A 22482-nucleotide genomic window follows, 5' to 3' on the forward strand; every position below is an offset into this window, starting at 1 on the left:
TCACTCCTGTGCGGTCACAGGTCAGTTTAATCAAGTTTCACCGGAACACGCAGGAATCGGTTACGGTTACAAGGTAGTAAATAAATTAAAGATGCCCACAAAAAAGAAAAAAACAAGGCCGAGCGCAGAAGAGGAAACCAAAGATGTGGATGACGAAGACTCCGAGGATAAGGAACCAAAGCCTGAGAAGAAAGGTAAGCAGGTGAGCGAGTCAAAGGATGGTGGAAGGTTGAAGAAGAAGAAGAAGAAGATTAAAGACAGTGATGAAGAAGGATACAGTTCTGACTCGTCTGGACCGGATTTGAGGAGCTCTAAAGTAAAAAGGAAAGATAAAGAAAAGGCCAAGAACACAAAGAAAAAGGTAAAAGAGGAGAGCGGAGATGAGTTGAGCAACGAGTCTCGGAATACAGACAGTGAAGATAACAACAATGAGTCCAAAGGCAAAAAGAGAGGAGGGAAACTCCCTGATGTGATTGAGACCACCAAGAAAGGCTCAAAGTCCTCAGTCAAAGACAAGATGGGATCTAAGGATAAAAAATCCAAAAAGAAAGAAGAGAAAGAGGAGGACGAGGAGGAAGGGAAAAAGAAAAAGAAAGAAAAGAAGAAGAAAGGTTCGGTGAGGGGAGACAGTGACGAAGACAACAAGAAGACAAAAGGCAAAAAGAAGAAGGTGGAAAATTACGTTGAAATCTTTGAGAAAGAACTTCGCAGCTACGAGCCGGAGAGAGTAGAGAACTACGAGGATGAGTATCACAAAAAGAAAGGTAAAACATTTTTTTTATCCCAGTCACTAAAATATACACTAGGAGAGGAGAGGAAGTGTTTTTATTTATAAAGATTATATGTTAGGTAAGGCTGGGATAGGCTCCAGCAGACCCCCGCGACCCTTAACAGGAATAAGCGGGTACAGAAGATGAATGAATGAATGAATGAATATGTTAGGTAAGACACAGAGGAGAGGTGAATCCTTGATTACAGTTATACAAGTCTTAAGTGGCTCAAATAATAATGTGCCCATGTTTTAGATCAATGTTCATGGTAACATCACACCGAGAGAAGCAGTATCTGTATATCGTCAGTATGTTATCTGTGTCCCTGCTATCTGACACCTGTCACTCACTGATCTTTACATGGGGGTGGTGTTTTCACATATATCACAGGCCTCTAAAGTTTCTTTGTATTTTATCTGTAATTTATCACAAATTGCTTTATAACTAATTATGTTTTAACCTGGTTTTAGCAGAAGAGAGAATGCACTAGTTTAAATATAGATATATGTGTTTTTAATGTAAAATAGCAAGCTGAAAGAAACTTAAAAGAACATTTTAACTTGTATTTTTAATTATTTCATAGCGTATTCACAGGTTCGTAGTTAAAATCATTTAGAAATAATAGCCAGAGCAGCGATAGATAATTGTATAGATGTTGCACAAGAGACATAAAAACTTTTCACAATTTTTGCTGTGTCCATCCTGTAAATAATTGACTCTACAATTGAATTGACTCTAATTGAATAATAATCCTTCATTTAAAGCTACACACACACTGTTGTCTTCATTTACTTCACTTTTCACTTATCAGTGAGCAGATGTCTAATGACAAAGAATAACTGAGAACGGCTGAGCTCATAACCTTCACAGCAAAATAATTCTCTCGCTTGGACAGAAGTATTAAAGCACAGCGGGGCACACACCAAAACGTGTAGGCTGTATGTCACACTATATGTTTACTACAGTATCCTACCGTGCGCTGCTGCTTTTGTGTCGCACTTCACTCTGGTGTGATTAAACACACTTCTGTTTGTGTTATATTAACTAAACCCTCCAAGTATACGAGGTGGTGACCATCACAGGTGATGAGAGGGGAGCGGGCACTGACGCCAACGTGTTTGTCACTCTTTTTGGAGACTATGGCATCACGCCCAAAGTCCACCTGGCCAGCAAGTAAGTTCTCTTCAGAGATTGTTGCAGCCTAGGTGTTAGCTCATCTGTACATCAAATGTAGAGCAAGTAGTTAACTCAGTTATAATCTCAACATATTTGATTAATTTATTTACATTTGAACTAAATCTTTGTGTTTTTCTCCACAGCACAGAAAAGAGGTATTTATTTCTTAACCGTATGCAGTGATTTTGGTGTAAATCAGTTTGCATGATGGGATTTGACGCATGATTTGCCGATAGATTACAAGGCTTTTGTGTTTTACTACACACCTGGTTTGATTGTTTGGAATACATGTTTATTTTCCTGGATTTCTAAATTTCAAGTTTGATTCTTTTTCATGTTTGTTTTTTTTGGCGTGAAGGGTTTAATAAGTGAAGAGACGATGACATTTTTTAGTACCACTACTAAAAAGTTTTAACTACTTTGTGATTTCAGGAGTCGCACGGCATTTGAAAGGGCCAAAACTGACGTGTTCAGAATTAGAACTCATAATGTTGGACCCTTGAAAAAGATACGGTATGTTAGACCCTTTCAGACGTTTCACTGATCTGGGTTGTTTTTCCACCTGAACTCGCTAAATTGCTTTTTGACCTTGGCCAAACGTTGTCGACCTCAGATCAGATTTTTTGCAGATTTTTGTCCCCCTCCTCATGAATTAGTTTACAAGAAGTTTGCAGATGTTATTCTTCTGTTGCTCCAGGATTGAGCACGACAACACTGGCATGAGCGCCAGCTGGTTCCTGGACAGAGTGGTGGTGACAGATGTGATTCGACCGCACATGAGGTTCTATTTTTCCTGCAACAACTGGCTCAGTAAGGTGGAGGGAGACGGCCTTTATGTCAGAGACCTGCTGGGCAGCATGGATCCCATGGACAGGCCTAAGTGTATGTATGCACAGATATACATTGATCAGCCAAAACATTATGACCGAAAAGACAGGTGAAGTAAATAACATTGACCATCTTGTGACAATACAATGTTCTGCTGGGAAACGTTTGAACCTGGCATTCATGTGGATGTTACTTAGACATGTACCACCTACCTAGACCAGACCAGACATCCCCATCCCATAGCAATGACAGCAGGATGCAGACTGACACAGGCACACACACACAAAAACGGTTTAGGAACAACTCAGAAAACATGAAGCGCAAGCTGTTGACCTGGCCTCCAAATTCACTAGATCCCAAACCGATCAAGTATCTATGGGATGCACTGGAACAAGCCTGATCCACAGATCCACAGACCCATAGGACCCAAAGACCCCACATTAACAACATTCTGAGACCTACACAGTATTAGGAAGGTGGTCATAATGTTATGACCACCGCTTGTGGCTGACAAAATATTTTAAGTTTGTGTATAAAGTTTGTCTCTTCAAACAATTTTTCTAACTATCTTTTCTAAACGTGTTCTAATTTTCCAGATAATAAATATATAGTGAGTGTGTTCACCGCAGATATAAAAGGAAGTGGAACAGACGCAGATGTCTTTATCAATATCTTTGGGGAATTTGGAGACACAGGTAACGCATGGGGTTTTAATTCATATGTGGTCACATACCAGCGTGTGATTAATGCCAGTTTGAATAAAGTGCGTTTTAATCTGCACTTTAGAGGAGATATTTTCGTAACTATTTTTATCTCAGGCGAGAGGCGACTTGACAATGAAAAAGATAACTTTGAAAAAGGCACAGAGGACAAGTTCACTATTGAAGCACCAAACCTGGGCAAAGTTAGGAAGATCACCATTGGCCATAATAACAAAGGCTCCTCGGCAGGATGGTTTGTGGATAAGGTAAGAATATATATATTAAATATTAATATAAATATTAAAATTAAAGTACATGGTGGTAACGCTTTAAAACAATGCCCCCTTGTCACTTCGTACTGAAGGAATGACATGCATTAAGTTTTATTTATTACACCGTGTATACCTTTAAGCTTTTTGTCTTGAAACTAAATTCAGTCTTAGAGTCTTCTCAGTTCTGCCTCTGCAGTGGTACTTAAGACATGTGATCCTCTAAGTTCCTGCCATTCTTCTTATCTGAGACCGGTGTCCCTGCTCCTCCAACACGTAGAGCGTGCACAGCCGAGGGATGAGTTCATTCAAACAGACACATACAGCGTCTGCACACACATACACACAAACACGGGACACACATGTCGTCATTCTACCCTCTGTGTAAAGGGAAACCATGCCCCATTAAGGGATTGCCTTACAGCAAACAGACAGATGAGTCAGTAGATTTGTTTGTTACTGCAGCAGAGACTGACACCAAAGATCAGCAGTGACAACAGTAATAAATCATATTCAGTTTGCGTTTCACTGGGTTTTGTTCTGCCATCTAATTTAACTTCACGTTTAGGATTATTATACCAAGTTGTATTTAGGAGTTAATTTTGTTTTTCTAAATAAAACGTTTGAGAACTTTGAAGTTTAAGCTTCTGTAGATAATTTAAATGTTTCACAGACATGGTGACAAACACAGAGAGCGGGTTGATTTAGTCCGTTGTCAATTTGCCACGGTTAATTTATTCATAAAATACATTTAAAAACAAGAAATGTCGACCGAATTGCTTAACAAAGCATGCAGTCAAAGCATGCAAAAAAAATATACAAACACACAGTCAACACAAAAACAAATACAAGGAAGACAAAGATTTTAATTATTTCATACAATTAATGAATTCGAATGCTACGAATATGCAACTAAACTTTCAATTTCATTCATTATATGTCAAAAGGGTGGTCACAGGCACAGAGACATTCATGCGCAAACATGCAAGACAAGAGATTAAGATATAATTAGCAAACACAACAAACAGGACTCATTGCTGTTACTAGGACAGGCCCATGCAGGCCCAAGATGTTAGAATGAGCAGATGGGAAAACCTCTTAAAAAAGAAGAGCTACTAAATGGATATTGAATGTTTTGCCTCCACAGTGGCCAAAAATTCAGTTAGCATTCTCATTGAGAAAGTGATATCTGTCTTTGCCTTTCTGCTGGAACAACAATACAGAATCAGTAATGTGACTTATATTCAGTACTAGAGTGCTACAGTGTAAATGTTAAAAGATGAAAAGATTACGAACCAGAACTCTGTATAGTCTGGGTAGTAAGTATTTTAAATCTTAGCTGTTATCAGTATAACCAGTCATACTTAACACAGTTTAATAAATATCTTTTTCTTCTTTGTTTCCTTTTTTGCAGGTGTTATTGGATGATTTGGGAAACAAAACAGTTTATGAATTTCCCATCAGTCGTTGGTTTGCCCTGGATGAGGATGATGGGAAGATCCAGAGGGACATTTTGGTCGGCGGGAGCCAGCCCACAGGTGAAGATGAAGTTCAAATGTGTTTCATTCAGATTGTGTTGAAATATTCATCCTATTGCCTGGACTGGAAAACATGGCGTGTTTTTGAGACGGTCACCCTTCTGCTATCGCACAACTTCGGGAACAACAGATGCTGACAAAGCTTTCCAAACAGCCTGCCGTGTAGTCATTAAGTCTTGGGTCAGGCTACTAATGTTTGGATCTGGGCGATCTGGTTCCTGCTCAGCTCCTTCGGAGTAGGGCTTCTGTGAACCGTAGTGACCCGTTGGCACCGCCTCTGATGGCCTGACATGTAACTGTATCCACCAGGTATTGTGTACAACGTCCAGATTGTGACAGGAAACATCCGAGGTGCTGGGACCAACTCCAAAATCCACATTGTGATGCATGGCACGAAAGGCATGAAGAACAGTGGCAAGGTAATTAGAGGTTACAAGAAACAGAGAAGGCCACTTATACTTAATTCACAAACAATGACTGGAGCAGACGCCATTAGTTTTTATTTGTCTGACACAAAGTAGTTAAAGGCACGGCATTTAACTTGAATGTCAATCTGTTCTGCTTAAGTGACATGTTTTTGCTTTGTGGTGGTGATATTTGTGGTGCTAAATAGTGATTTCTTTGTGCTGTTATTTCACTGCATCACCTTAAAAGAACATAATAAGCAAGCAGGGTCACTGTAACACTCTGCAAGGCATCTGTGGATGAACTACCATTTCATTTACTTTGACTTTTCTCCAGGTGTTTCTGGAGGGAGGAAAGTTCGAGCGAGGCTTGACGGACATCTTTAACGTTGAGATTGCTGCTCTCCTCAGTCCCCTCAGTAGAGTCACCATTGGGCACGACAACGGAGGAGTCAGTGCTGGCTGGTACTGCGAGAAGGTGATATGCATACTTATGTGTACACGCCGCAGCCTGGTCATTTTCTGTAAATTAATTCCACTGAATTCATGCATTTATTTATTTTTTTGAAGGTTGTGGTGTACTGTCCGTTCACGGGGATAGAGCAAACCTTCCCGTGCGGCAAATGGCTGGATGAGAAGGAGGGAGACGGGTTGATAGAGAGAGAGCTCTATGAAATGGTGTCACTCAGGCAGAAGAGACAGAAGAGTGAGTTGAATTTCAATAAATGGGGCTAGTTGGGAGCAGCAGAAAATGCTGTCAATTTCACTTTGAACAGTGAGAAAAATAATTCAGAAGCCTGTCATATGTAAGACATTTGCATAATGAGTCAGCCAGCAGTCTCTTTTCGTTCTGCTTTGTCTGATTGCTCGTGAAATGAACCCCTGTTTTAAAGAGCTCTAAATGCTTGTGATTACTACTGATCCATATACATCAGTTTGTGCATAAGGTTTCATTTCTTTCCTGTCTACATACATTTGTAAAGTGAATATTCTCTCATTGCCAGGCTGCATATCCCTTCACAATCACACAAATTGTCAGGAGCTGCCTGCTGCAATCCCTTCAATATGGCAGTTTGTGCCCTGAGATGATTTTTTAACAAGCAAAAATGCCATCTCAGGGGCTCCAGTGAAATGTTGATGGAGCAAACTAGACTCGAACCTCTTGTCACTAACTACTTAAACTCAAGGCTGCTGCTGCCCTGAAAAGTGCAGTATGGTGTGTCAAGTCATGACATCCTTCCCAATCAAAGATGATGATGATGATGTGAGTTGTGTCCCCTCAGAGCACCCCTGGTCCTTGTGGATCTGGACGTCAGACATAGCCGGTGCAGGAACCGATGCAGAAATCTTGTTCCAGGTGTACGGAGAGAAGGGCAAGTCAGACGAGATCAAGCTGGACAACAAAACAGACAATTTTGAACAGGGGCAAATAGACCGCTTTATGGTGAGTATCTTATAATAACTCACGTTAATATGAGCAACTCAGATAATGGCTTATAGGGTAATGACATCCTGGTGTCAACTCACAGGTTGAGCTACCTGATTTGGGAAATTTGACCAAACTCCGTATCTGGCATGAAAAGAGGAATCCTTTTGCAGGATGGCATCTAAAGAAGGTGAGAATTTCATGAAATCTATTAAATTGGCTCCGATCATGGCATTTCTATGCATGTATTTCTAATTAATAGCTAATTTTTAGTTTGTGATTCCATAAAACTCCTATAAATCTCTTATATGTATGCCCACTTTTTTACCCCGAAATATAAAGGAGGTTCATACTGACGCACGTTTTAATGCATTGATAATCCAGACACCTCACATTTCAAGCCGGACAAGCTTTCCAGCATTGTTTTTATTCAATCAGGCAACTCTGATGAAGACATTAACAAAGGAGAAGTACACATTTCCTTGTGAGCGGTGGCTGGACACTAATGAAGACGATAATGAGGTCGTGAGGGAGCTTCCAGCCATCGGAGAGCTCATCGCAGAGCCGCTGCCCTGTGCGTAAGCATGCACCTGTGTTCGCCATGAGCAACCAAAATTTGCTTTGCTGCATACAGAGGAGAGTGTAGAGAATGATGATAAATGATGTTAATCTGTCCTGTAGTGGTCAAATACAGAGTCACAGTGTGCACGGGGACTGTCGGCGGTAGCGGCACAGATGCATCTGTTTTTCTAAATCTGATTGGAGACCATGGGGACAGCGGAGATCGGCAGCTGGTCAACTGCAAAAACAACATGAACAAGTTTGAGAAAGGAAATGTGGGTACATTAAGTGCATTCATCATTATTAGAAGAAGTTTAACGATATTCCAGGAGGAAAACTGCAGCTTTGCTTTGTCATATGCATCGTAGTTTTTGCTTCACCCAGGCTTTATTTAAAAATCAAAAGCATATCCTTTTTACTCATACACAGTAGAGACAGTCACTAATCATTTTACATTAAATTTACCCAGTTAGTTTATTGTTGATCTGTTTGATTGTCGATATTACCCCGAGCTTAGAATAAGGATAAAATAAAATATTTTATTTTAGTATTTGTCACAATGTATCTGTAGCATAAAGTGAATCATTTAAATCCTAAAGTGTTCCTTAAATAACCACTTTATCTGTATCTGCTGATTCAAAAAATTCTGTCGTCACCACTCATATACACTTTTCTTTAAAACTTTGCTTTTGTTTTTCTGTGTGTATTTTCTTTGTCCTTCTAGTTGGATGAGTTCATAATCGAGGCAGTAGCGCTCGGCCCGGTCCGCAGGGTGAGAATTGGACACGACGGTAAAGGTGGAGGCTGTGGATGGTTTCTTGAAAAAGTGGTTGTGAGAGAGGAGGGACAGGCTGAGGCCAACGCCGTAGAGTTCCCCTGCAGCAGGTGCATTTTTTTCTCTCGGTCTTAATACAGAAAAAAAAAATCATACGCTCATTGAGCGCTTTATTCGGAAAACCATTCAAAAGAGCCAGAATCTTTGGTTTCAGTTGAGATTCTGGTCCTTGTTGACATTAGTGCACCACGTAATTCTTGAAGATTTGTTAGCTGTGTATCACCTGTTCTACCACATCCCAAAGGTGTTCTATTGGATTCAGATCTGGTGATGGGGCTGGCCACTGAAGCGCGACTCTTTGTCATAACTTTTGCTTTGTGGTCCATTGTCGTGCACATGAAGAGATTCATATTGTCAGTACTAATACTCAGACTGATGCATTCAAACCCTGACCAGTATTAAAGGACTTACACCACCTTCAGTTTGCCCCTTTGACATAATACAGATAGTGGCATGTATTCATGCTATTGATACCAAATAGCATGAAGTCTATGAGCCTCAGTTGAAATGGAGATTCATCGGACAGGGCTGTGTTTGTTGTCAACAGTATGGTTTGATGAATCTCTGTCCACTGCAGCCTCAGAAATCTGTTCTTTGCTTATAGGAGTGGTCTCTGCTGTTGTAGCTCATCCACCTCTAGGTTGGATGTGTTAGGAATTTGCAGATGCTTTTCTGCTAAAGTTGTCAACCGTATTTATCTGAGTGATCAGCTCCAACCTGTCTGGCCATTGTCCATCTGTCCTCCCTCATCAAGACATATGCATTTGTAGAACAACCATTTACTGGAAGTTTTTTTTTTGGTTTCCTGCACCTCTCCAAGTGAAACTCAAAACTGCTATTTAGAAATCCCAGTAGTATTACTCAAATCAGCCCATCTGGCACCAGCAATCACGCCTCAGTCAAAATAATTCATCCCATTTTTTCCCATTTTGATGTTTATGTGAAGATAAACTGAACCGCTGACCTGCATCTGCAGGATTTTTACTTATCGCACAGCTGCCACATGAATGGCTGATTGGATAATTACATGACTAAGCAGGTGTTCCTAATAAAGTGCTCAGTGAGTGTACACTGAATAGCCGTTATAACCACGGGTGTGAGAGTTTAACAGATGTTAGAAGAGTTTATTCACAGAATGCATTGTGCAGGTGGCTGGACCGCAACGAGGACGATGGACAGATTGTTAGAGAATTAGTGCCGTTCTCAGATGGACAGCGTCTTTACAGTAAGTTGGAGGAAACTGGGATTTTATTCAGCGCTTAGATTTCACTCTGACGCTTACGTTTGTGTCTCTGTGTGTGTGTGTCAGATGTCAACTATCACATCGCGGTGAAGACAGGCAGCGTCCCGGGCAGCAGTTCAGACTCCGTTGTGTTTGTGAAGCTCTATGGAGAGAAAGGCGACACCAGTAGGATGATGCTGGTGGTCTCTGCCAACAACCTGGGGAACTATTTTGAGACGGGCCGCGTTGACATCTTCACAGTGGAAACCTTTGATATTGGACAGGTTCTCCCATTTCATGTTGACAGTACTAAGATGTAATTTACATAGTCAAAGATTTAGAAGTTCAGTTCATTCTGGGTTCACCCATGTTTGTCAACATATCCTCATATCATGCTGAGGTACTTTTTCATTAGATTGACTTCAAACATGAGGGTGCATTTGTTAGAAAAAGGAATAAAAAAAATTTTTCAGTAAGGAAATTTTATTGGGATTTTTAGTAAAGTTGTGTCAAATACTTTTTTATTCATCAAATCAAAATATTATCGTCCATTTAATCTTATTCCAGATCAACCGTCTGATGATTGGCCACACCAACGAAGGCATGCGTGCAGGCTGGTTCTTGGACAGCGTTCAGATTATGGTTCCGGTCGATGGAAAGCAATACATGTTCCCAAGTCACCGCTGGCTGTGCAAGGACGAGGCTGACGGCAAGACAGAGGTGGAGATTTACCCAAGCGAGATCCTGGACATGGAACAACGTAGGCAACACCCACACACTCAAAGAAACTACATACTGTTAATTCGTTATTCTTAAATTTACAGGTTTTTCTTTACAAATATGCTTACACGTGCACACACAACTTTTGACTTTTGCTAATCTGCATTTTCCAGTGATTAACTATGAGATAACGGTTGTGACTGGAGATGTGATATTTGCTGGCACCAACGCCAAAGTGTTCATCCAGATCTATGGAGACAACGGGAAGACAGAGGTCATCACACTCGAAAGCCGATCTAACAACTTTGAGCGGGACACCCCAGAAATATTCAAGGTATCATTTCATGTCCCTTCATCTCAGAAGTTCAATCTGAATCCCTAAGAAAATGTGCAAATGTTATATGTGGAGTAGAAACTTTGTAACTGTTTCCTAGATAGAGGCCAAAGACGTGGGCAAGATCTTCAAGATACGCATCGGTCACGATGGCTCCGGGATCGGATCGGGCTGGTTCTTGGAGACGGTGGATGTCAAACGTTTAATCATGGCCTTGGTGCCTAAAGAGAAGAAGAAGGATGACAAGAAAAAGAAGAAGAAAAAGAAGAAAGATGAGGAAGAGGAGGACGAGGAGGGCGGGGAGGAGATGAAGGAAGTGGTGCTGACGTATCATTTCCCCTGTTCGCGCTGGTTGGCGGGGGGCGAGGAGGACGGCGAGCTGGTGGTGGAGCTGCTACCTGAGGGTGCAGAAGAGCTGGAAGGTATGAAATAAACAACAAAACCTGTCACTTTCCAATGAGAAGGACATCAAAATTAAAATTATATGCAAAGCAGAGCAACATCAAATATGTAAAAACATCCCTCAGTCCTTAAAATTTTCATTTTTTTATATCAAGTCTAACATATTAAGCATATTTACTAAGTAGTAAGTTACATGGGCACTGGTATAGCCCATCATCCCAGCACTGAATTGGCTCACGGATGCATAATTTATTCACTGGAGAAAAAAAGTATTTGCAACTTTAGGACAGCAGAGAATATGAAGGTCTGTTTCATTCTGAGGAACACTTCTACTCTCTGTACTCCTCATTTCTCTTGTTTAGATAACCTTGGCCAGAATTAACAGCACGGACACTGCGCATAAATACAAGCAATTCATTTAATTTGCTGGCTGTGTGAACCAGGTATCCAACTGGGTTTTCTAACCCATTTTCCAGTGAGCACAAGTAATGTGTTCATTATTCTTTTTTTGTTTCCAGTTCAACTGCTGCCTGTAATCAAGTCTTTAGTCAGTCAAGGAGCTTAAATTAGCCACACATGTATCCACTGTAATTAAGGCACAGTAAAACAAGAAGAGCAAAAACGAAAATTGTAAAAGGCTGTTTTGTAAGTTCACGAGTTGATCGAAGTGAAATCTTCTTTGAGTTGATACCGTATATTTATACAGTAAATCCAGTGAGCGGAGCATTGTCCTCAATATTTTTTAAATGTGATTTTTTTTTTTATGCATTTAGGTTATTTCTTTAATATTTTAGGACATATTTCTATCTTGTACTGATTTGACACTGTTTCCTGGGTGGCATATGTGAGGGGTTAAAGAGGTGTTAGTAATTCATCCCTTGTGTTGTCTGACAGTCAACACCTATGAAGTGTGTGTCTTCACTGGTGACATGATGGGAGCTGGGACCGACGCCAACGTCTACATTAATATTTATGGGGAAAACGGAGACACCGGAGAGCGCTACCTCAAGAATTCTGACAACCTCAACAAATTCGAGCGGGGGGAGGTATGATGGGTCGGACAAAGGAATGGCTGATGACTTCCTAACTTAGCGAGATTAAACAAGGGAATGGTGGGAAGCATGCTCCAATGTGATTCATAGAAATACATCATTTTTATTGCACCTGCTTGACACTCATACAATTATTCTCTCATTGACTTTCATTAGGGCCGCATGGCTTTTCACACTTTCCTGGAACGGTATCCGGCTGAAAATTAACCAGTAGTTAGTCAAAGATTCAGACACTTCCACGCAACCTGAGCCTTGCGCCGAGGTGTGGGTGGGAATGTACTCTGATAGGGTTACAAGCTCCACTGCAGGCAAGCCAGCTGTGACTGAGAGTAGCTTTGAGGAGCCCTCTGGATCATTGAACCTGTCCTCCTTTTACTCATTACTTTATCCACTCCTGTGAATTATTCATCTCTACATTTCACCTGGCTCTGTAGGTACACAAAACTCACGGATAATTAGGTTTATTTCTAATCCATAGATCTTAAGCAGCATTAGGCTGTCTTTGTTACAAACCACAAAACCTGTGTTTGCTTTAGACAAAAATCAGCAAGCAAGCAGTTCAAATGAACAATACTCACATCGAAATTGTTTTTATCACATTACTATTGCTACTAACCAAATGATTTCACACTGATATTGCTTCTTTTTGACTCTGTAAATTCCACTTCCACAATGCCACCTTTCTCTCTGACCCTGTATTAGATGTCTGTCACAGAACAGTGTCTGGTTTCTGTAATTTGCAGGAGGATGTTTTCACCGTGACAGCTATTGATTTAGGTCCTCTGAAGAAGCTGCGAATCCGCCACGACAACACTCAGACTAACTCATCGTGGTACCTGGATCGAGTTGAGATAGTGGACACGAAGGATGATATAACGTAGGTGAAACCAGCATGTAGTCGTGTGTTTTGTTGAGTTATTCCTTAAAGCTTTAAATAAAATATTTTTCTGCAACTACTCAACTGATGGTGATGTAACAGCACGTCATTTTTGATTGAGTCAAGGCATTTTGTGCGTCTCCAGATACTACTTCCCTTGTAACCGCTGGCTTGCAGTGGATGAGGACGATGGGCAGATAGCCAGAGAGCTGGTTCCTGTGGACGAGGCCTTCATGAGGAAGGATGACGATGAGGATGGAACACGCACTACTCTGGGGCTCGAGCAGAAATGTAATACAGCTTCAAAGCTCATTCATCTCCTAGTAGAGACACAAGATAAAAGGAATCCCTGTTTAAGTATTAATCTAAGTGCTGCAAAACATGTAGGTGAAGATGAAGACAATGGGGGATTTGTGTATTGGTGTGAAGATAAAAAAAAGCTTCAAAGTGCTGACTTGTTTAACTTATCTTACAGCCATGTCTACTACATACACTCTTAAAATAAAAACTGGAGAAAAGAAGTATGCTGGAACTGATGCCAACGTCTTTGCCATTCTCTTTGGTGAAAATGATGACACAGGTGCGATAATTCACCAGTGTCCCGGCAAATATTGTAGAAGCCTCGTGCTGTATGCTGTTGACTAAATATTATTCATGTCATTCACAGGGATCGTCAACCTAAAGGCTTGTAAAAACTACAAGAATAAGTTCGAACAGGGGATGATTAATGAGTTCACCGTGGAGGCCGTGGACTTGGGCGACCTGGAAAAGATACGAATTGGGCATGACAACTCAGGTGGGGAAAGAAAATGCTTTACAACACACACACACACAAAAAAAGACGCAGCTGCAGACATAATAGGCACACAGTAATAAACTGAATAAGGTTTTTCTTCTATCAGGGGGCTTCTCTGGTTGGTTCTTGGACTGGGTTGAGATTGACGCCCCCTCACAGGGTCAGAGACTGCGTTTCCCATGTGGCCGCTGGTTGGATAAAGGAAAGGACGATGGTGCGATTGTGAGGGATCTATATCCTGCGGAGCTACAGACTGAACTCTATATGCCATGTGAGTGAAACGTCAAGAAATATTATTCAAATCCATCGGTGTTCTAATCCATTAGGGAAAGCAGCAGAGCGCTGAAGTGCTTTATGCAAAATTTAGTGGGAATCATTAGCAGTAACATGTATTTAAAGCACTCTGTCTGCAGAACAAGCACCGACTCTGACCTGTTTGGAGTGTTTTAATGAGGAGGTGCTCTGCCTTTTAAAATCCTCAACAAAGGGACTCTACATGTGGAACAGTGTTGAAGTTGTGGACGATGTCGCATCCATGTCACCTATGTTTTTTTTCACTTTTAACGTGCAAAAAAAGTAAAATATTGCAGATTACAACATGAGCTCAAAGACTGAACCAGTGTTTCATTCTACACTGCACTTTGCCTCTTGACTTTTGTCTCATGGCTCGTGTCCATCATATTTAATCAGCCGTTATCACATCGAAACAAATCACCAAAAATAACTCTAAAGAAATAGTTATTTCAGTATTAGTTCATATTTAGATTTAAATTAAAGCCACTGTTATACAAGAAAGAAATTCTCTCAGATTTGATTCATTTCTAGATTTTAAAAAATTTCCACAACGATAAATTGTTATAGTCCTGTGTGCAGTACCTGCCAAAGAGCTTATACGATACTACAAATGTGATATCTTTTCTGTATAATATATGCTTAATATATGTTTTGCACGCATGTTTGCATGTTTTTGGGAGGTCAGGTGCTCCATAAAGTATCTCAGTCACCAAACAAACCTTCTCCTCTGGTGTTTCAGTCGTGCCATATGAGATAAAGATATACACCAGTGATGTGTTTGCCGCGGGAACCGACGCTGATGTGTTCATCGTCCTGTATGGACGTAATGCGGTGTGCACACAGCAGAAGCACCTGTGTGTCAACAAGCGAGAGCGACGTCTGTACTTTGAGAGGGGCGCCGAGGACATGTTCATTGTGGAGGTGAGCGTGTGTTTTTGGACAATTACACAACCTTTAAACCAGTGGCTGTCTGTCTGTATGTGCACAATAACTTGTGTTTTTACAGTTGGAGGATGTCGGTGATATTATAGAGAAAATCAGAATAGGGCACGACAACAGGGGCACCAACCCCGGATGGCACCTCGACAGAGTGGAGATCAGACGACAACTCAGGAAAGGAAAGGTAGTAAAAATCCACACTGATAGCACAGATAGTTTTACTTGTCTGCGCGTGCCTTCATTAAATTGTAAACTAATTAATATTTAAGCATCCTTTGGCTCACACATCTCTCAGATTCTTCTGTGCAAGACAGGCACAGATGGAACCAGATTGGGGATTTGTCTGTGTTTAATGGCAGGGTTCAGAGACGACCATTTTCCCATGTGAATGCTGGCTGGCCAAGTCTGAAGATGATGGGGAGACGGTGAGGGAGCTGGTCCCCTCGGACATCATCACAGAGAAACTCCTCAGGGATGGGACTCTGAAAACCACTGAAATTGAGGTGGAGGATGCTTTGGAGAGTAGGTTTACCCTAATTTCACTAGTGATACTCAAGTTTAGGAAGGATTCTTGAGATTCATGCATTTATTGTACGTTTGTGTTGAGCAGTCACTCTGCTCAAGTGGATTCGGACAAAGCTTCTGTGATCAGAAACCCTCCAGCAGAGCCTGAAGTGTACAATATTTGAATAACAACAAGTTACTAATGAAGAATGAGGTCACAGAGCTGGCAGATGAGTTGCACATTTGTAGTAGTGGCCAGGTGGAATGAATTCCTCAGTTATTAGGCTCGCTGTTTGGGTCGTATGGTTTGAATTAGACAGAAAGGGGCTTGTAACTATAGCTTGCAGTACTTAAATACAAATCTGAGGTACTTGGACTTGATCTGTTGTACATTAAAGTAATTAACAGTAAGAATTATCTCAGCCTAGAGCACCTATGCCAGAAAAATACTCCTACACATAAAATAACATTGACAAGTCTAAATCTTATCATTTTATTTTGTATTTCTTATCATTTTTAGAAATCGTGTACAAAGTGACATTGAGAAAAACCATGTGAAACAGTAAGGAAACTACAAAGGTTTTTTTTTTGGCACACCCCCTCAGCCAAAAGGAGATTCATAGAGAGTTTCAGCTCATTATTTTGCTGTTTTCGGCCTGCAGCATTACTGTTTGATTCGTCTCACATTTCACACGGCGTTGTTTTTAGCCGCTGCAGGGAGCTGTTTATAGTTAAAAATCTTCAAGATCCCACAAGTGCTCAGCTCTAAATAGCAGACAGGAGGTTGGAGACTAGATCCGTTGGGTATAGGTGCACATACGTGGTAAATCACTGCGTTCGGCACACTGAATGTGAAGGGATTAGTAGGAAGGAGCGTTTATGAACCACATTTTGACACCGTATACTATATACTGCACATAGTTTTGGATTGAAGGCTGCACACATAAGCACAGAACTACCTAGATAGACCCAGAGGTCAAATTGTGCAGTTCAGTCGTAAAAAATTAAAAATCAATGTGCAAACAAGGAGTGCCTTTACGTAATTTACCGCTGAACTTTTCTTTCATCCCAGCGCACACCTACATGGTGTCAGTGCGGACAGGTGATACGTACAGAGCGGGAACTGATGCCAACGTTTTTCTCACCATCTATGGTGACCTGGGAGACACGGGAGAACGCAAACTCGCCAAATCTGATAACAACAAGAACAAGTTTGAGAGAGGAGCGGTATGTGGGGAAAGGTGTGATACCTTATGTCACAATGTTGGTGTCTAAAGGCAAAAAAATCGGAGCAATTGTCTTTTCTTCTTAGGTGGACAAGTTCACTATTGAGGCTGTGGACCTGGGGCAGGTGTTTAAGATACATATTCGTCACGACAACTCCATGGTCGGGGCCGACTGGTACCTGGACCAGGTGGAGGTGCTGGATGGGGAGACAGAAGAGGTGTACATGTTCCTGTGTGAGCGCTGGCTGTCAAGAAAGAGAGAGGACAAACGAATAGAGAGAACCTTCTTCGTCAAGGTTTGGACCAACTTCAGTTGCGGTTTCGCGAGAGTGCCGTATTACTGTGTTCCTCGAATTTGGTTTCCTGTTAACTGCTGTTGCAGTGAAATCTGTCTGTTATGTGTCCTGCTCAGGGGTATGAGGGTGAAAGGAACACCGATCCAAATACCAAGAAGATGGCTCAGGCCAAACTAGGACTGGACAGAAACGCCAACAAGAAGAAAAAGAAGAAAAAGGTGGCGGTGGTCGAAGAGGGTCCAAGTAAGGACACAGCTATTTCTCATGTCCTCAACGTGGAGTCTGAGTATGAATCTGAACAATGAGCATCATTTGGAGCAAAGGCATACATAAAGAGACCTTCCAAAAAATGAGTCAGACCCTCAACATTAGACAACACCTGCAAGAAGACTCAATATAATCCTTCAGAAATACTATACAGTGTAATCAGGGCGGTTAACTCTAAAATTTGAACCCAGCTAGTCAAAATTGACTAAAGAAACCTTGTGGGAAATTCGAGGAAGAGTATAAAGAGTGTAGTATAAACAGGAACAATGAGTGGGTGTATGTCTTAGCCAACAGTAACAAATTTCTGAAGTCAACTATTTATCACAATCTCACAGCAATGAGAAGATTGTTGGAGAGATTAATTAAACAACTCTTTAAAAATATCCGATCCAGTCAGCCTGGAGACAGGGCACATTACTCCTCTGAAGGAGTCTGAGCAGTCCAAACATGGATCAGAAATTGCACTGAATGATAAATGGGAAAAGCAGTCTTTAATCGATTCTTCTCTCCCACCCCAGTCATCCCTTATCACTTCACCCTGTCCACGGGCATTGACCGGGATGCCAGCACTACAGCCAGGGTCTATGTCATCATCATCGGTCCCAACGAAATGGAAACAGATCGACTGTGGCTGGACCTGCCAGAAGGAAAGAAATCCTTCGCAGCTGGCACCATGGAGCACTTTGTGTGCTATGGGACTGACGTAGGAGAGATCAAGAGGGTGGAAGTGAGAATCTGGGACTGTCTCTGTTGCTAAATCTGTGTAACTGTCTTCCTCTCCGCTGCCTCCTCAGATGCACGGTTGTTACATTTTTTAATAAAGCCATTCTGGCTCAGCAATAATTAATTCTAGCTGTGCCTTCTGGTACCTTGATCAAACAAAATCAAATGATACAGTATATTAATCTGCAGTCCTATCCCCCCCCCCCCCCCCCCATACCCCTTCTTTCTCTCTCCGCTCTCCCATCTCATTCCTCTCTTGTCTCTTCCTCAGCTTGGCCACAACGGTGTCACACCAGAGAGCTGCTGGTTGGTGGATGAGCTGTCGGTTGCCGTGCCAACCAAAGGTATCAAGTACATCTTTCCATGTAAGTGCTGGCTGGCCAAAGACAGGGGGGATGGACTGACTGCCAGACTGTTGAATGTGTTGGACTCGAGCACGATCAACATTATCCGCAAAGTGAGTCACTGCGCCAAAAATATGATGTCTTGGAAAACATTCAGTTAATGTGTTACATAAAAATAAATAAATAAATAAATAAATAAATAATTTGTCTGTTCTGTGTCTGTATTCCACGCTGCATTTGTTAGGTTGTTTATTCAGCCACAGTTGTCACAGGTGACACGCAGGATGCAGGAACCGACACCAACATATTCATGACTGTGTACGGAGCCAACGGGAGCACAGAGGAAATGCTGCTGCCTAAAAATGAGGATAGGTCAGTCCTCCAATGTTTGTTTGTCTGCCCTCATACAACCACCCCTAAAGCTCTGTGATTTACATGTTATATCTCAGCTGTATGATCTATATCCTGGGGTTGACAAATCTCATGAATATCACTGCTGACACTTTGGTTTTTGATTGAATAAATGATATTTAATATGTCATCATTGGGCCTCAGGAATTGTGTGATCTTTGAGAGATCTAAGCACAATTTCACTGATCTGACTCTTGCTTTATGTCAATGTCCCGATACTTAATGATGCATAAACTGACGCACATACATGCAGGTTTGAAAGAGGCCAAGAGGACACATTCATCCTGGAGGTAGACGACATTGCACCTCTGAAGAAGATCAGGGTTCGGGTTGATGGCAGTGGGAGTCGCCCTGACTGGTTTCTCGATAGGGTAACTTAAACATTCATGGCTTCAGAATACAATATATGATTAAATATGTCACATAAAATGTGTCACAGAATTGGATGTAACTTCTGCACAATGTTCGTCTTCAAAACTCTCATAGCTGTGAAAACTTCTTGAACTTGAAACACTGTTTGAACTAACCAGTTGAAATATATTCATCCACTTCATACTATAAGACTGTGAGATATAATTAAAATCATAGTGATTTGATAACAGCCTTCTTTCAATGCCAGAAACAGAGGCTCGTAGTTAAATCTATTATAGCTGTACTGCAATTAGATCTTTTCCTTTAATTGCTCAGCACTCAAGACTTTTTTTTTTTTTTTTGCAATTACATGCAGGCTTGAAAGTCTTATCCCGACAGTAAATGTCTCACTAAATACTTTTAAGATCCTGATGCGGAACCTGACCACAGAGGACGTGTATCTGTTCACCTACGAGAACTGGCTGTCCAAGAACAAAGGGCCGAAGAGGACGAAGGTGTGTGAGCTGGCGGCCGTGGTGGACGACGAGGAGATGGTGGAGACGACAACTTACATCATCCAAGTCCAGACCAGCGATGTTGGAGGTACGTCACGTGGGTTTTGTGCAGTAATGTCCTCAGCTTCAGCAAAGACATGTAGCAAATGTATATATGTATATGTATAAACTTGAATAAGTTGAGAAAATGGTTCCATCCAACTTTTTATACTGTAGCTTGTGAGCCCTTAAAATAAGTAATTCAACTCTTGACCCCTAAGCTTTATCTTGTGACCTCTTGAATTTCTTTAACAAAGGAAGCTAATGAAAATTATGCTTGTTGAGCCTCTTTGAACATTTTTGACACACGCTAAACCAGAGATCGTGTGTTGAACAAGCCTGAATGATTTATCCAGGTCAAAACTTCAGCAGTGTTTCGTGTTGTGAATCTATGTGACATTCTAGCTGCTGGCACCGATGCCAACGTGTTTTTGATGGTGTTCGGGGAGTTCGGGGACACTGGGGCGCTGGCTCTGAAGGAGAGCACCAACAGGAACAAGTTTGAGCGAAAAATGAAGGACGTGTTCAGATTTCCTGAAATGCTCAGCCTGGGCGAACTGTCCAAAGTCAGAGTGTGGCATGACAACAAAGGTGAGCACTCTTTTTATATGAATTAACTCGTTTCAAAGCTTTTGTATGTATGTTTGTTTTTTACGCCTGAGACCAACCAGTCAGACATAATGTTATATAAGAGACAATTAATGCATATATTAATAATTTTGCTAATTGTTTCTGATAGATTTCTCTCATTTTATATAACTTTCTTTACTTGTTTTTCAAAGGAAAGCTGCTACCCTACTGTATTACCTTAAATAAGTATTAAACACTAGAATTAATCCATATTTGTTCTTTTCTGTCACATTAAAATAATATTTCCCCAAGACGAATTTCAGCCATCACATTGGTTTAACAGAACAAATTCAAATCACCACTTTAAAAAAGAAAAAGACATTTATGAGGATTTTTATTTAACAGGCCCTGCTCCTGGTTGGCACCTGGAGTACATCGATGTGAAAGATGAAGCCATGGACCAGACGTTCAGGTTCCCCTGCGACCGCTGGTTGGCTAAAAATGAAGACGACGGGCAGATTATGCGGGAGCTGGCTTGTGCCAACAATGACTCTATAGACCTCAGTGACAAAACCAGTTAGTAAAAAAATGAAAGTCTGCGGACATTAGTACGGGCTCTGTAATGGCCGCAGATGAACCGTCTAATTACAACCATTTGCCAGATGTGAAATGTTTGTCCTGCAACAATTTCTGTCTCTCTTCATTCCCCACAGAATATGTAATTGCCACAACAACAGCTAACACAGACGACGCCTCCACCACGGAAAACGTCTGGATCGTGTTGGAAGGGAGGAAAGCCCGTTCTAAAGAGTTTGTTCTGGAGAATAAGAAGAAGAAGTTCTTATGGTAGGTCTTCAAAGCGAGTCCAGGGGCCTCTGCTCATGATAAAACCCTATTATGAGGCCTTACGTAATCTCTTCTCCTTCACATGTTTTGTTTCTCTACCCTCTTTTATCTTCTTGCTTCACTTTCTCCTCTCCAAGCCTCTGCTCTCAGGAGAGATAATCCCATGGGGAGTATAGAAAAGGAAGAACTCTCAGACAGACCACTGAATTTAACCGTTCACTGTTCAGACTCAAACGCTGCACAAACTCTGCTTGTAATAGAAATACTAGAAACTTTTTTTTTTCTTCTTGCTCCTTTTCACAGCGGTGCCACTGACACGTTTGAGTTCTCATCCAAGCACCTGGGGGATATTGCAGGCATCTGCCTCGGCCACATAACGAAAGACGGCAAGAAGGTGAAGAATGACGCTTCCTGGCACGTCATGGAGGTGGTGGTGACAGAACAGGAGCTGGGAAACAAGTGAGAGGAATCTCACACAGCCTACATGTTATATAAAATATCACGTTGATTGTGACTCAACCTCCCTTTGTGTTTAGGTATTTCTTCCACTGTGATGCACAAATCCCCCTGGCAGCCAAAAAGGACCAGTTCCTGACATTCGAGTGCTATAAATCCATCGAGAGCTTTGCCAGCAAAGTCCGCAACCTGGTCCCCGTCAAGTACGAAATCATCATCATCACCGGGGACGTCAAAAGCGGCGGCACGGACGCCAACGTTTTCATCACCATATATGGCGTCAACGGCGACTCGGGCAAGCGTCCTCTGCGGCAGAAGTTCCGCAACCTTTTTGAGCGAGGGCAAACGGACCGCTTCGTTCTGGAGATGCTGGACCTCGGGGAGCTGCTGAGGGTCAGAGTGGAGCACGACGGCAGCGGGACCAGCTGTGGGTGGTATTTAGAGTGTGTCGAGGTGACCAACACGGCCAACTCGGTCACAACCATCTTCATGTGTGGGAAGTGGCTGGACGTTAATAAGGCAGACGGGCAGATTCAGCGAGTTCTCTACCCCAAATATTAGTATAAAGAAGCAGAGAACACAGAGAACACATTTTTTTTTACAATGTTAGATGAGCTTTGTGAGGAAAAGGCTGAATTCATCTTAACTAATGTCAGTTCCTTTTTAAAGTTTGTGCCAACTGTTTAGGCTGTCCCGCTTCGAACTTCAGAAGAAGTTTCAGCTTGTACCTTTACTTGTACAAGCTGAAAAATAAACACCCAAAACACACTATTCAAGAAATAAATAATTA

The 22482-nt window shown here is 41.6% G+C and overlaps 1 protein-coding gene across 1 annotated transcript; it reads left to right on the top strand.

Annotated features, from left to right (window-relative positions):
• Positions 1-79: 79 nt before the first annotated feature.
• On the top strand, positions 80-22374 carry loxhd1b (lipoxygenase homology PLAT domains 1b). The gene is made up of 42 exons (XM_084552275.1): positions 80-764; positions 1829-1943; positions 2090-2101; positions 2379-2459; positions 2644-2828; positions 3371-3741; positions 5159-5282; positions 5592-5701; positions 6024-6164; positions 6257-6392; positions 6970-7130; positions 7216-7302; positions 7551-7686; positions 7794-7948; positions 8398-8558; positions 9657-9733; positions 9818-10014; positions 10298-10490; positions 10624-10784; positions 10885-11206; positions 12081-12232; positions 12982-13115; positions 13261-13406; positions 13591-13695; positions 13783-13911; positions 14018-14182; positions 14945-15126; positions 15212-15328; positions 15504-15666; positions 16721-16875; positions 16961-17170; positions 17287-17413; positions 17956-18164; positions 18432-18617; positions 18749-18876; positions 19169-19286; positions 19692-19869; positions 20226-20411; positions 20796-20966; positions 21104-21236; positions 21540-21695; positions 21773-22374. The coding sequence occupies exons 1-42, from the start codon at positions 92-94 to the stop codon at positions 22251-22253; spliced, it is 7329 nt and encodes a 2442-aa protein (XP_084408401.1). The 5' UTR covers positions 80-91; the 3' UTR covers positions 22254-22374.
• Positions 22375-22482: the final 108 nt, after the last annotated feature.

The sequence above is a fragment of the Chelon labrosus genome, assembly GCF_963514085.1.
Source record: "Chelon labrosus genome assembly, chromosome: 9".
NCBI classification, from domain to species: Eukaryota; Metazoa; Chordata; class Actinopteri; order Mugiliformes; family Mugilidae; genus Chelon; species Chelon labrosus.